Source organism: Balaenoptera physalus, assembly GCF_965194825.1.
Source record: "Balaenoptera physalus genome assembly, chromosome: X".
In the NCBI taxonomy this organism is placed as follows: Eukaryota; Metazoa; Chordata; class Mammalia; order Artiodactyla; family Balaenopteridae; genus Balaenoptera; species Balaenoptera physalus.
The window spans coordinates 14490232-14504444 of NC_138903.1; the positions used below are offsets into that span (position 1 = coordinate 14490232).

A 14213-nucleotide genomic window follows, 5' to 3' on the forward strand; every position below is an offset into this window, starting at 1 on the left:
AACAAGAGAAGCCACCACAAGGAGAAGCCCGTGCGCTGCAACAAAGAGTAGCCCCCGCTCACCGCAACTAGAGAAAGCCCGCCTGCAGCAACGAAGACCCAACGTGGCCAAAAATAGTAGCTCTATTTTTAGTTTTTTGAGAAACCTCCATACTGTTTTCCACAGTGGCTGCACCAATTTACATTCCCATCAACAGTGTAAGAGGGTTCCCTTTTTTCCATATCCTTTCCAACGTTATTTGTGGTCATTTTGATGAAAGCTATTCTGACAGGTGTGAGTTGACATCTCATTGTGATTTTGATTTGCATTTCTCTGATGATTAGCGATAATGAGCATCTTTTCATGTGCCTGTTGGCCATCTCTATGTCTTCTTTGGAAAAATGTCTATTCAGTTCTCCTGCCCATTTTTTAATATATTGCAAATATTTTCTCCCATTCAGTAGGTTGTCTTTTCATTTTGTGAATGGTTTTCTTTGCTGTGCAAAAGCTTTTAAGTTTAATTAGGTCCCATTTGTTTATTTTTGCTTCTGTTTCCTTTGCCTTAGGAGACAGATCCAAAAATATTGCTACAGTTTATGTCAAAGACTGTTCTGCCTGTGTTCTCTTCTAGGAGTTTTAGGGTTTAATGGTCTTACATTTAGGTCTTTAATCCATTTTGAGTTTATTGTTGTATATGGTATGAGAAAATGTTCTAATTTCATTCTTTTACATGTAGCTGTCCATTTTTCCTAGCACCATTTATTGATTGATTGATTTTTGGCTGCGTTGGGTCTTCATTGCTGTGCGCGGGCTCTCTCTAGTTGCGGTGAGCAGGGGCCAGTCTTCATTGCGGTGCACAAGCCTCTCACTGCGGTGGCTTCTTTTTCTTGCGGAGCACGGGCTCTAGGCACGCGGGCCTCAGCAGTTGCGGCACACGGGCTCAGTAGTTGTGGCTCGTGGGCTCTAGAGCTCAGGCTCAGTAGTTGGGGCACACGGGCTTAGTTGCTCCATGGAATGTGGGATCTTCCCGGACCAGGGCTCGAACCCATGTCCCCTGCATTGGCAGGTGGATTCTTAACCACTGCGCCACCAGGGAAGTCCCCCCGGCACCATTTATTGAAGAGACTGTCTTTTCCCATTGTATATTCTTGCCTCCTTTGTCATAGATTAATTGACCGTAAGTGCATGGGTTTATTTCTGGGTTCTCTATTCTGTTCCATTGATCTATATGTCTGTTTTTGTACCAGTACCATACTGTTTTGATGACTGTAGCTTTGTAATATAGTCTAAAGTCAGGGAGCATGAGCCAGCTCTGTTCTTCTTTCTCAAGATTGCTTTGGCTATTTAGGGCCTTTTGTGTTTCTGTACAAATTTTAGAATTATTTGTCCTAGTTGTGCAGAAAATGCCATTGGTATTTTGATAGGGATTGAATTAAATCTGTAGATTGCCTTGGATAGTATGGTTATTATAACAATATTAATTCTTCTAATCCATGAACATGGTATATCTTTCCATCTGTGTTGTTTTCAGTTTCTTTCATCATTGTCTTATAGTTTTCCAAGTACAGGTCTTTTACCTCCTTAGTTATTAGATTTGTTCCTAGGTATTTATTTCATTTTGATGTGATGGTAAATGGGATTGTTTTCTTAATTTCTCCTTCTGATATTTCATTGTTAGTGTATAGAAATGCAACAGATTTCTGTATATTAATTTTGTATCCTGCAACTTTACCAGATTCATTGATGAGCTCTAGTAGTTTTTTGGTGGCATCGTTAGGATTTTCTATGTATAGTATCATGTCATCTGCCAACAGTGACAGTTTTACTTCTTCCTTTCCAGTTTGGATTCCTTTCATTTCTTTTTCTTGTCTGATTGGCAAGAAATGCCCTGGGAATGCAATGGTGACTGAGAAAGACACAGTGCCGCTTCTCCACAGATCATGGCCAGGCAGGGGAAAGGCTCATTGTTGGTTCACTTGCCGAACCTTGGCTGAACACTTGCCACCCTGCCCAAAGGGCCGTTTGGGCAGGGCAGCTCAGTAGCCGTGGGCCGGATGGCTTCCCCCAGAGGACTCCTCAGCCTCCGGCCTGGCTGTAGGCCTCCCATGATGCTCTCTCCAGTTGAAACCGTTAAAGAATATATGAAAGGATTGGTCATTCTCCACTCTCTCTAAGGCAGGCAGGTTAATGACAGCTCAGTGTACTTTGCGGCTGAAGCATTTAGGAGAATTCAGTGTGTCAGATCAGTGATGTGTTATTACTTATTAATTGCAGTCTATGGTTTTCCCTATGTTTTTCCTCTTTTTATGAAAGGACAAGAGGAACTTCCTTCGTGACCCTCCAGCCGGCGTGCAGTTTAACTTTGACTTTGATCAGATGTACCCTGTCGCCCTGGTCATGCTCCAAGAGGACGAGCTCCTGAGCAGGATGAGATTTGCCCTTGTTCCTAAACTGTAAGCAGTGGGCTCTCGAGCCAGAGTGGCATGTATGGCCCTGATCATGTAGCGGGTATCGGGGAAGAAGCATGGGATGGGGGCCAGGATGCTCTCAGACGCTCTTTGTGAAAAGGGGCTCTGCGGCCCTTCAGCAGCACCCTCCCAACCCCCGCGCCCCACATAGGGTGCCATAGAATCAAAACTCAGGGTGGACTTTTCAGGAATTTTGGGGTCCAGATGATATGTGCTCTTTTATCCCCAGTTAGAAGGTAGAACGAATTTTCCTATAAAAACAGCAGAAGTGCCCATGCCCTCCTGAATAAAATTAAGGTCTCCCGAGGCCCATCAGGACCTGGCCGCTGCCTTTTCTCCACTCAGTCTCTGCTCTCTGGCAGCAGCAGTCTTGTTCTGCTTCCCACCCGAGGCTTCTCCCCTCTGCAGATCTCTGCTTGTCCATTAAGCTCCAACACATGCATCCTGACTTCTGTGACATGGCCATCAGCAGAGGCCACCTTCCTTCCCCTCTGCCACCATGGGTTCTTCCTCACCTTTTCTAATTCCAGTGCCTTCTTTTGAATCTGCCCCATTTTTAAAGTCAGCGGTCTTTGGTGTTCCGTGACTGTTCCTGTTTTATGACTCTCTTCTTGTTGTATGATGCAGTATCTTACTGTTCTCTGAGGACATGAAATCTGGCTTTCTTGAGATACCCATTTCGCTATGCTCTTTCCCTGCATCTTGGATTTGGGCTCTGTGGTTCATGCTGCAAGCTTTTCTTACCCATCCTTTGGGACTGTGTGCTCCCCAGGGCCATTTGGGCAGGGCGGCTCAGTAGACCTGGGCCGGGTGGCTTCCCCCAGAGGACTCCTCGGCCTCCAGCCTGGCTGTAGGCCAAACAACGGGGAGAGCCTGAGCCCTGCGGCTTCAGTACAGCCATGTGCCCCCGTTCTCAGCTGTACCGACTGTCCCTGAGTGCAGAGCCCTGGGCTCCTGGTCTCTGCTGTGCAGTTCAGTCCCTGGCTGTCTCACCGCTCCTTGGGGCCTCGGCACCAGCCTTCAGAGCCGCCCGGTGCCTTCTGCCCCCATGGGCTGCCTTTGAGAGAAGAGTGGCAAAGCTCTGGGGTCAGATGCGCTCCCGCAACTCAAAGACCATTCGAATCACCCCGAGCCACACGTTGGGCTCTCTGCCGGCTTCTCAGGACTGTCCAGAGGCCCTGAGGCGCTCAGACGTGTGGCCTGGGGTGCTCGTGGCAGGCATGTAGTTTTGGTTATTGCCAATTCTGCACTCCCTCTCGCTGCTGACAGTAATTTTAGATTTCTTTTAAGCTTTGGAGAATTGATATTTGACAAACAGTATTTTTGTTTTGTCACCAGCTACGAAAACTGCCCATTGAGTAATATAATTCCAGTTTCCTACTGCTTATTCTGTTAGGGAAGATTTAGAAATTAGGGTTATTTTTTATGAGTCTTTATCTGTTAGGAATATTTACTGAAGTATTTATGGATGAAAGGACATGATGCCTGGCATTGCCTTAAAATATTCCAACCCCACCCAAAGAAAAGCATTTATGCAGGGGAGAGGGGCATAGATTTTGAAATGTGGTTGGCAGAATGCTGGTAAGTGTTGAAGTTAGGTCACAGGTACATGAGGGTTCATTGTTCTAGTCTCTCTACTTTTGTTTTGTTGAAATTTCCATATTAAAACAAAACAAAAATAAGCCATCACATACAAATATAAGACTTCTGGACTTTTCCTTCCTGACATACAGAAGTACAACCTTTATCATTTGGGACATTTTTTCTTTTTTCTTTTTTTAAATTTATTTATTTTATTTATTTATTTTTGGCTGCATTGGGTCTTCGTTGCTGCGTACGGGCTTTCTCTAGTTGCGGCGAGCGGGGGCTACTCTTTGTTGCGGTGCGCAGGCTTCTCATGGCAGTGGCTTCTCATTGCAGAGCTCGGGCTCTAGGCGTGCGGGCTTCAGTAGTTGTGGTGCGTGGGCTCAGTAGTTGTGGCTCGCGGGCTTAGTTGCTCCACAGCATGTGGGATCTTCCAGGACCAGGGCTTGAACCCACGTCCCCTGCATTGGCAGGCGGATTTTTTTTTTGTTTTTAATTTATTTATTTATTTATCTATTTATTTATTTATTTTTGGCTGTGTTGGGTCTTCGTTGCTGCGTGTGGGCTTTTCTCCAGTTGCAGCGAGCGGGGGCTACTCTTCGTTACAGTGTGCAGGCTTCTCATTGCGGTGGCTTCTCTTGTTGCAGAGCACGGGCTCTAGGTGCAGGGGCTTCAGTAGCTGTGGCACGTGGGCTCAGTAGCTGTGGCTCGTGGGCTCTAGAGCGCAGGCTCAGTAGTTGTGGCGCACAGGCTTAGTTGCTCCGCGGCATGTGGAATCTTCCTGGACCAGGGCTTGAACCCATGTCTCCTGCATTGGCAGGTGGATTCTTAACCACTGCGCCACCAGGGAAGTCTCCCTATCATTTTTTGAGCACTTCCTTTCTGGCATGAGATAGTCCTCCAGGCTCACCTTGTTCTTCCCCTGCTGTAACCCTAGAATTGGCCATTTATCCAAGGAGTTCTGGTTCCTTTTAGTGGAAAGTGGTGTTTAGAAACCAAGGTCTAAGCATTAGGCATGCTCATGGTTATTGGGGTGTCACTACTCCTTGGCCCACTGAGTGGACAGAGCTAGTGTGCTCATATACACACACATGGACTTGTTTGCATCTCTCTCAAATGAAAGCCATGTGTTCACAGTGATACTTCACAACAGGGATCATTCTAGAGTTTTCCCTTTCCATGATTGTAACTCCCTTTTCTGATGGTGAGAAACCTGGTTTCCACTATCCTTAATATTTTTACTTAAGCAATCAATCCCCTTGCGAGTGACCAATCTTCCTTTTTCACCACCACCCACCCCCGAGCTTAGACACCCTCCTCTCTCTGCTCAGGCTCTCACTCTCCATTCCAGGCCACCCCCGTATGGATACTTACCTTACCCCTCTTGGGCACCAATGCCCCACCCCAGGTGCCTCTAATGTGCAGCCAAGTTTGAGAACCACTGAGAGTTCTCAGGTTGAACTGCACTTCAGTCTTTTTTTTATCAACCATCTTCCACCTCATTGCTAACTGTTACTGATTGCTAGTTATTTGCAAGCTACCAAACATTTCCTCTCATGAGGAGCAACACCCACAATACTTTATTCTCACTGCTTGAAAGCGTTTAATCCTTCGGTAAACAGCAAACAGCTGGAGCCCTGGCTCTGCTTCCGTCTCCCAGGTTGCTCATGGTGCTTTGACAGCAGTACCCTGTTTTCTTCTGCTGAGGGCAGTGTTGGTATTAAAATACCAAGAAACACTGAGGTTTCGTTGGTGTTCTATAAACTTGTCTTTTGCTGCTGTGGAGAAGATAGCTATTCTCTTTATCCTGTTATTCAGCTTTCAATTCAAAAGCAAATGAGAATTTCGTTTGAGCCTCATTCAGATTCGAAAATGTCCCTAAAAGTCATCTATTCCCATCTCCACTGCAACAGCTAAACCCTGCACACACTTTATGCATGCCTTCTCAAACGCGTTGTTGTTTGTCTTTCAAAGTGTGAAGGAAGAAGTGTTTTGGAGGAACTACTTTTACCGAGTCTCCCTGATTAAGCAGTCAGCCCAGCTCACGGCTCTGGCGGCCCAGCAGCAGGCTACCGGGAAGGAGGAGAAGAGCCACGGCAGAGAGGATGAGTTGCCACTGACAGGTATATTCAGAGAAGACGTCACTCTGCGGGAAAAAAACAAAGGAGTTACTTTTAAAATATTCTTCATTTAGAGACTCTCATGAGCTTGTCATCGTGTATATACCAGAAATGTCATCGTCATCTTAGGGAAAGTTCTTTTCTTTCCAGATAAAATGCTCATTCTTCCCTTGTTGCCCTCTCTCTGACCCTGCTCACCGTCTTCCCCCAGCTTTCTTTCACTTTGCTGTCTTTTTCTTTCTTCGGGTTTTTTATTTCTCCCTCCGTCACCGGTCGTCTTCCCATCTCTTTCCTTGCGCTTTTTATACCTTCTGTTCTCCGCTGACTCAGTTCCCTGCTCTTCTTCGCTTCTCAGTCTTCCATTCAGCCTGCTCATTTCCGCAGTGCTCCCGTCTGTAGAACGGAGCTAAGATATCCAGCCTGGAGCTAGACGCCGGTCAGTTACACATGTGACTCTTCCTTATTCTGACAGCTTTACCCCTGGTTTCTGGGGAAAGTGGTTTATAATATCGGCAGTGATTTAATACCTATAATAACAATTGAAATAAGATATGTATTTTGTGTCACATTTTTAACGTTTAATGAACACCTGCTGTGTATAGATACCCGGTATAAATGGAGACTTATCCGTTCATGGAATTTTACATGATTACACAAAACAATGTGTCCTAAGGCACAGGTTGTACGGACCACTAGGAAGGTACCTGACACTGCATTTAGGGTCAGAGGAATGTAATGAATCTACTCTACGCAGTACCATTTGGCATTTTGCATGTAGATGTTAATATGAATCCCAGTTGTCTCTCATTCTTTAGTATTCCTTCTTTATTACTTTTATTGGAAAATGCCATTTTACCCAATACTGCCCATGTATCAAGATGGGCTTAAGACAGGATTCAGTAAAGACTGTATGTGTGGTAAGGTTGAGAAGATAGAAAATGCAGCCTGTGAGAAAGAGGAGCTACTGTGCCTGAGCGTTACATTTTACTTTGTGAGAAAAGGAAAACTTGATAAATAACTTCATTCTCATTAGCCTAAAAGAAAGAGCAGAACTGTTCTTCAATGCATTTTGCTAACACTGAAGTCAAAATTTATTTCCTGCTGGAAATCTTACATAAGGGGTATTGAATATGATGATATATATTAAAAAGATCCCCAAAAGAAAGAGGCTGAGATGGTTTCATCTGGGTAGTTCTTACTGCAGAAAAACGGAAAGCATAACACTAAAAGCTAATTTCTGTAAATTATTTAGTATGATCATGCTTGTGGATAATTTAGTTGTTATTATAATATGTATTCAGAATTGAATCAAGCAATTCTTGTCTCTTTTATTCTCACTTCTTAGAGGCAGTACGGCCCAAAACGCCACCTGTTGTAATCAAACCTCAACTTAAAACTCAAGAGGTAATACAGTTTTACATTATACCTAGTAGTTGATGTCTGGAAATGAAGTAACTCTGTGCTGACTATCTCAGATACCATTTCAAAACTACTTATGAATATGGGTCTTATCTGTTCTGAAGAAGAGGGGTCCAGTACTTGAAGAGTTAAGGACCTACAGCTGAGACATGAGACGATTCCCTGGCATCAGTAGTTCAAGATGTGCTCGTCAGGGATGGGACAGAACGATTGGAGCGATCCAGACCACGAATGAGCGTAGAGATTCAGGTGGTAGATCGTGTGGTTACCGAGCCAGTGTGCGGGTTAGGAGGTGGAGAGCAGCGACCATCCGACTAGCAGAGGAAGGGAATGAGGCTGCATTAAATTGTGAGATGACCGTAAACACAAGCTCTAGTCTCTATATGTCGCTTCAAAAACCACTTCCAGAGCTCATTTGTTGCATTTCAGGATGAAGAGGAGATTTCTACCAGCCCGGGTGTTTCTGAGTTTGTCAGTGACGCCTTTGATTCCTGTAACTTCAATCAGGAGGATCTGAGGAAGGAAATGGAGCAGCTGGTGCTGGACAAAAAAGAGGAGGAGACAGTCGCACTGGAAGGTACAAAGCCAACGGCATCACCGTCCTTGTCCCCAGTGCCGAAGCTGACCATAGAAAATTGTTATTCTGGAGCAGATACACAAAACTGTGTCGTAACTTTTGCATCAAAACCGCTTCTCTGTTCCCCACTAGAAGGTGGATTCTAGCACACATGACCTCATCTCCTGTCCCTCTGCCCTTCTAAGCACAGAGGCATAGAAAGGAGAAACAGACCCAGAGAGGTTAAGTGAGTCTTCCAAGGCATCTCAGCCCTGAGGACACATGGCCAGGAGCGGGCAAGAAAGCAAGCGCACCCCTTCACATGGAGATGCTGCCCTCCGGCCTTCTGCTTTCAAAGCTGCGTCCTGCTGGGGCTTATACTGTAGGTAGAAGACTCTTTTCCCAGCTGCTGTGTGCCGCTAGCACATCGCTTCTGGGAAGGAGTAGGCTGCCTTTAAAAAACCAAATTAGCTTAAAAACTAAGGTAATTTAGAAAAAAAGTGCAAGTGATGGGGCTGCATTCTTTGGCACATCAGGACAAATTACTGGCTTTCTACTAGATGACAAACAAAGGCTTGGGTTAATCATCATTCATGAAGCCTTCAGAGACTTACCATCGCGGAAGCCAGCTGTTCCCACTGTTGTGCAGAAAGCACTGGTGAGAAAGCTGACCTCCCAGAGGTGAACCGCCTGCCCACGTGCACACTGCACACTGCAGAGGGACTCTGCAGGAGAGAGCTGCTGGGGAAAGCGGCTGGTGGGGGAAAGAGAAGCGAGTGGGGAAGTGAAAATCTGGGCTCGCTCCCCCCAGACCCCTCATACCCCATCTATTTTCTGATACGATGGCTGCTGGCCACCGCGGAAGGAAGGCGGGCACGCGCCCCACGTGCAGCAGGCAGTAGCTCGAGCAGACTGTGCCCTGCTTCCCTTCTTGCTGGTGACAACTAGCAGCAGAGAGCCCACGGAGACTGGAAGGAAGCCTGGTCAGGATTCGCGTGGCATTGGCTGGCCGTTCCGGGCAAGCTATTCTTTCTTTGAATCCCTGCCCTACTTATAATTTGGACCACTTAATATTCTTTCATATATTAGTTGTCTTGGCCCCCCAGCTAAATTGTAAGTTCCTCAAGGGCAGGTACACCTTGTCTTTTTATCCCCTACAGCACCTAACGTAGAGCTTAGCACCCAGTAAGCACCTAATATTCGTGAAATCGGTGTTTTGCTACGCAACATGGTCACTGCTATAAAAAAATTGAAAACATTTGGTTTTTCTTTTCTCTATCGGTACTAAGTTTAAGGTCTATTTTTAAAAGATGAAAATGAATTTTAGCTTTTACTTTTTAAATAGCTGGTTTGTTTTCTGGCTGTTTTATAACACAACATAGCAGATGCCTTATCCTATACATATGTATTTGCATACACACGTATATTGAGCGTCCAAGTGGCAAGTTGCAGCTCTAAATCTCACCAGTGTGAGAGCTCAGGTAGAGCCCACATGGGGGGCCAGGCTTTGGCGAGAGACTGCCTGACTTCAGGTCCTGGTGTCTTTTGCCACTCATGGGAGACCACTAAGCACAGACTGTGGAGCCCTGCAGATGTGGTTCCATCCGTATGTCTGTCACTGTCAAGCTGTGTGACCTTGCTATAAGCCTCCATTTCTCCATCTGTCAAATGTGTATAACTGTATGTGTGGTCCACGTATTGTTCTAAGGATGAAAAGAGTGATATGTAGACTGCACTTAGCCCTAGGCCTGGCTGAGTGAGTGCTCGAGAAATGTTAGCTGTTTTTGCTACCATCATCATCATTGGTAGTGGTAAAAATTAATTTGCAACCAAATATTAATTATCAATTATCCATTTAAATAGAGGGAAAATTAGAGGCCTAGGTAAAGAAAAATAACATGCAAAATTTACTGACAACATCTGATACCTTTGCTTCTACATTTAATAAGTTTATCTTTCTAATCATGTTAGTTAAAAATCTGTTCAATTTTTCTGAGCGCACACAGTGCTGAAGCCTGACACGGTAAATATTTCCGTGGTAGGACTTACACAGGTAATTATAGTGGACTGCATTGTTAAGACCGGCATTAAAAATTCAGAATCTTTTTTTTTTTTTTTTCTCATTTGTTTCTTTTAGAGGATTCTGCAGATTGGGAGAAGGAACTACAACAGGAACTTCAAGAATACGAAGTGGTGACAGAATCAGAGAAACGAGATGAAAACTGGGATAAGGAGATAGAGAAAATGCTGCAGGAAGAAAATTAGCTGAAATAAAAGAATAATCCTTAACGTTCTGCAACTGACATTAAATTCTAGATGCTGGCACTCGCTGAATCAGAAGGCACAAAAGAGTATGACTTTATGAAATTCAAAATTATCCTTTTTTCAAGCTGAAACTTGCCTCTTCTACTTAAGAAAAAGTACATAGGACAGTTATTCTAATAATCAAAAAGGGATGTTTTATGTAACATTTCTTTACATCTAGTTAGAGATGTTCTTGTAGTCAGTACAGACATCTTTGTCACAGAAACACAAGTAAAATTTTACAGTTCTGTTTTCCGTGAGGTCAAAAATACAATATATTCTTCATTTGTGGTTTTCTAAACATTTGTACTTCTTGTTGCATTTTTGTTGATACATATGTGTTAAAATACCTACTTAATGGATTGATAACTATCAAAATGACCAAATGGTACCAAAGAACTTAAGAGGAAGCACTTTCAGAACTATTTTCTTGCAAGTATTTTCTAAAATTCCATCTGGAAGCCAAAAGATAAAATAATTATGTTGATTATAATGATATAAACATCATTCAGTTTGACATTGAGAAATACTGTTTCTCAAAAAAATAATATTTGTTTTTCTTTGGGGCCTTTTTTTTTCTTAAACTATGCCACATTTAATAATGTTTTCCTGAATTTCACATCATGGTTTTGTAGAAAGCAGGGTCTTTCATCCTTTTAGTGTTGATGACTGTCAGAAGGCTGTTCACCTTAAAGTCTCATGTTGTTTAAATCGTCACCACATATGAATGTTTTCGCTTTTTTTGTCTTAATTAAACTGTCAGTCTTTATAAAATTGTGTTCTCTGAATACAACTTTTGGAACTTCATTGATCAATCCTGCCTGCATTCTGCTGTAGCAGCACGACCGTTCATAGAACGTGGTTACTTGAAAAGGACAGATGGCTGAACATCAGAACACGGCGTTTGCTTCCCGAACCTTTCGGATTTTTCAAAGAGCCTTTATTTCATAAAGGGGAGTAGAATTAAGACAGTTCTTATAGGGAACATGTACTTATTTATATTCCTGATCCCATAAAAATTAGTCTATGGTCCTCTGGCAAAGATATAGTCAACAAGAGAATTGGGTGCTTAGGTTTGTAGTTTGGGATATGCTCCTGTGAAGAAGCCAGGCTTCCTCAGCTAGGATCACTTGTGTTGTATTCGATGAAACCACTGACCCTATTATCAAGAGATTTCCACTTGTGGTGCCGCAGTTGCTGATTACTGAGTTAGAGTTCAGAGGTGGTGTCTGGCAACTTCTGAAAGAATCCTATTGAAGGGAAAAGTTTGATAGAGTTTGCTGGAGGGAAAGAAATATGTTAAATGTTTTTAAGTAGTTAAAAATCCTAGAAGCAAGCAGATCAGAATATGACAGTACTTGGCTCTTAGTATATGTACTAAAATTCTTAATGATAAGTGTTGAATAAATATAAAAAAAGGAAAGGTTTCAGAGAATGTTAAAAAATAAAATAAAAACCTAAAATGAAAATAGAAATATGTTAAGTTGTTGCTATCAGTTTTACATGATACTCATTGCCTAATTGTGTATTGCCCTGTGAAAATAAAAGGATAAAGTAAGATTTTATACACAGCATAAAAATACATTTAGGCTATAGTTTTATGGATCCATCAGTGGTGAAATGTTCTGCTTTTGTAAATTTTACAGGTAACTGAAGTGTTATTCTTTTTTTTTCTTTTCTTTTTTTGGCCATGCCTTGGGGCTTGCAGGATCTCAGTTCCCTGACCAGCGACTGAACCCAGGGCCACAGCAGTGAAAGCCTGGAATACTAACCACTAGGCCATCAGGGAACTCCGTGAAGTGTTATTCTTTTAAAGGGCAAAATAATTTGTAACCTTGTTTGGTGGGAAATTTCTCAGTATTTATTACTTGCTTAGGGGTCATCCAACAAGATATACTGTGCATAAAAACACAAGCTTCATGAAACGTTAAAATATGAAGATAGTCCATCACACTGGAAATTATACCTCACTACTCAGAGTGTAGCTCGGGAACCCTCATCCTCTGCCTGCCCTGGGAGCTTCATAAAGGGGAAAAGAATTAAGGGCTTAGACATGCAGGGTCTCAGGCCCCGCCCCAGACCTGCTGGCCCAGACTCTGTGCGGTGCCAAGATTCCCTGGGGTTAGATTGGACTCCACGGCTTGAGAGGCGGTGCACCAATGCACTAATGCACTCAGGAGAGCAGAATTTTCTGGGGCTTTTTACTTTTTACTCTTCCACTAGCGTCCTCAGGTGACACTGCCTTCCTAGTTGGCGTTACAGGTGCCTCTGCTGTTCCAGTTGTCACCCCCTGCCCACTCCCCTTTCCACATGGCCAAATTAAGAGGAAACAAGTTCCCAGGGGGACAATGAATAAGCCTGCTAAATCAGATATTTCTAATAGCACATTTCAAAGTGTGTGCTCTACCAAGCGCAGAGGCGCCGCTTTCTGAGAACTGGGTTACGTGTTCAGAAGCCTGCAGCACCTCAGGGCTGATGTGCCTGCCCCGAAGGCTGTAAAAGGATGGATGGATGGTGTGTTTATGCACATGAAATCAAATAACAAAAATCGTTTAAAAGGTTAATAGAGCATCGAACCAAACTAAGTCTTTAAAGCATATTTTAGGTGCATTGAGTCAATATTATACAAGAAATAACAATATCCATTTATTTGTGATTACAGCAGTTGATAGCAAGTAAGTAAAATCCTCAGCTGAGGGCTTCCCTGGTGGCGCAGTGGTTAAGAATCCGCCTGCCGGGCTTCCCTGGTGGCGCAGTGGTTACGAATCCGCCTGCCAATGCAGGGGACACGGGTTTGAGTGCTGGTCCGGGAAGATCCCACATGCCACAGAACAACTAAGTCCGTGCGCCACAACTACTGAGCCTGTGCTCTAGAGCCGGTGCTCTGCAACAAGGGAGGCCACCACAATGAGAAGCCAGTGCACCGCAGCAAAGAGTGGCCCCCGCTCGCCTCAACTAGAGAAAAGCCCGGGTGCAGCAACAGAGACCCAGTGCAGCCAAAAATAAAAAATAAATAAATTTAAAAAAAAAAAAAAAAAAGCAGAGCCTTTAAAAAAAAAAAAAAGAATCCGCCTGCCAATGCAGGGGACACGGGTTCCAGCCCTGGTCTGGGAAGATCCCACATGCCGCGGAGCAACTAGGCCCGTGAGCCACAACTACTGAGCCTGCGCATCTGGAGCCCGTGCTCCGCAACAAGAGAGGCCGCGATAGTGAGAGGCCCGCGCACCGCGATGAAGAGTGGCCCCCGCTTGCCGCAACTAGAGAAAGCCCTTGCACAGAAACGAAGACCCAACACAGCCATAAATAAATTAATTAGTTAATTAATTAAAAAAAAAATCCTCAGTTGACCCTGCCAGTCTCAGGAGGTTGCGTGCTCCTGCAGCAGACTCGGTCACAATGGCAGAATCTCCTATACTTAGAAGTGGTAACTTACACAAAATGAGCAGTCTCAATTTGTAATATCTGAAAATTAAGAGAAACTTATCTTTTAGGAGATACAGCAGATATTTGTACTCATTGTGCTTTCAGATGCCCTGTTGTAAATAAGATAGTTTTCCACAATCAAAATAATGTTACAAATAGGATTCTTAGGACATTTTAAAGGTTTACCAAGAGAAAACGTACCATTACATCCAATTTGCAATTTTTTATTTGCCTCCTTGACTTTTTTTTTTTTTTTTTTTAATTTTTGGTTGCATTGGGTATTCATTGCTGCGCGCGGGCTTTCTCTAGTTGCAGCGATCGGGGGCTACTCTTCGTTGTGGTGCGCAGGGCTCTCATTGC

The 14213-nt window shown here is 43.8% G+C and overlaps 1 protein-coding gene across 1 annotated transcript in view; it reads left to right on the forward strand.

Annotated features, from left to right (window-relative positions):
• The window catches only part of SYAP1 (synapse associated protein 1), a 28248-nt gene extending 17044 nt beyond the window's left edge, over nucleotides 1–11204 (forward strand). The window contains exons 5-9 of the mRNA XM_082447241.1: nucleotides 2293–2432; nucleotides 6006–6154; nucleotides 7497–7555; nucleotides 8000–8147; nucleotides 10264–11204. Of these exons, the coding sequence (XP_082303367.1) occupies nucleotides 2293–2432; nucleotides 6006–6154; nucleotides 7497–7555; nucleotides 8000–8147; nucleotides 10264–10391 (624 nt within the window). The 3' untranslated portion in view covers nucleotides 10392–11204. The remainder of the gene's footprint in view (nucleotides 1–2292; nucleotides 2433–6005; nucleotides 6155–7496; nucleotides 7556–7999; nucleotides 8148–10263) is intronic.
• Nucleotides 11205–14213: the final 3009 nt, after the last annotated feature.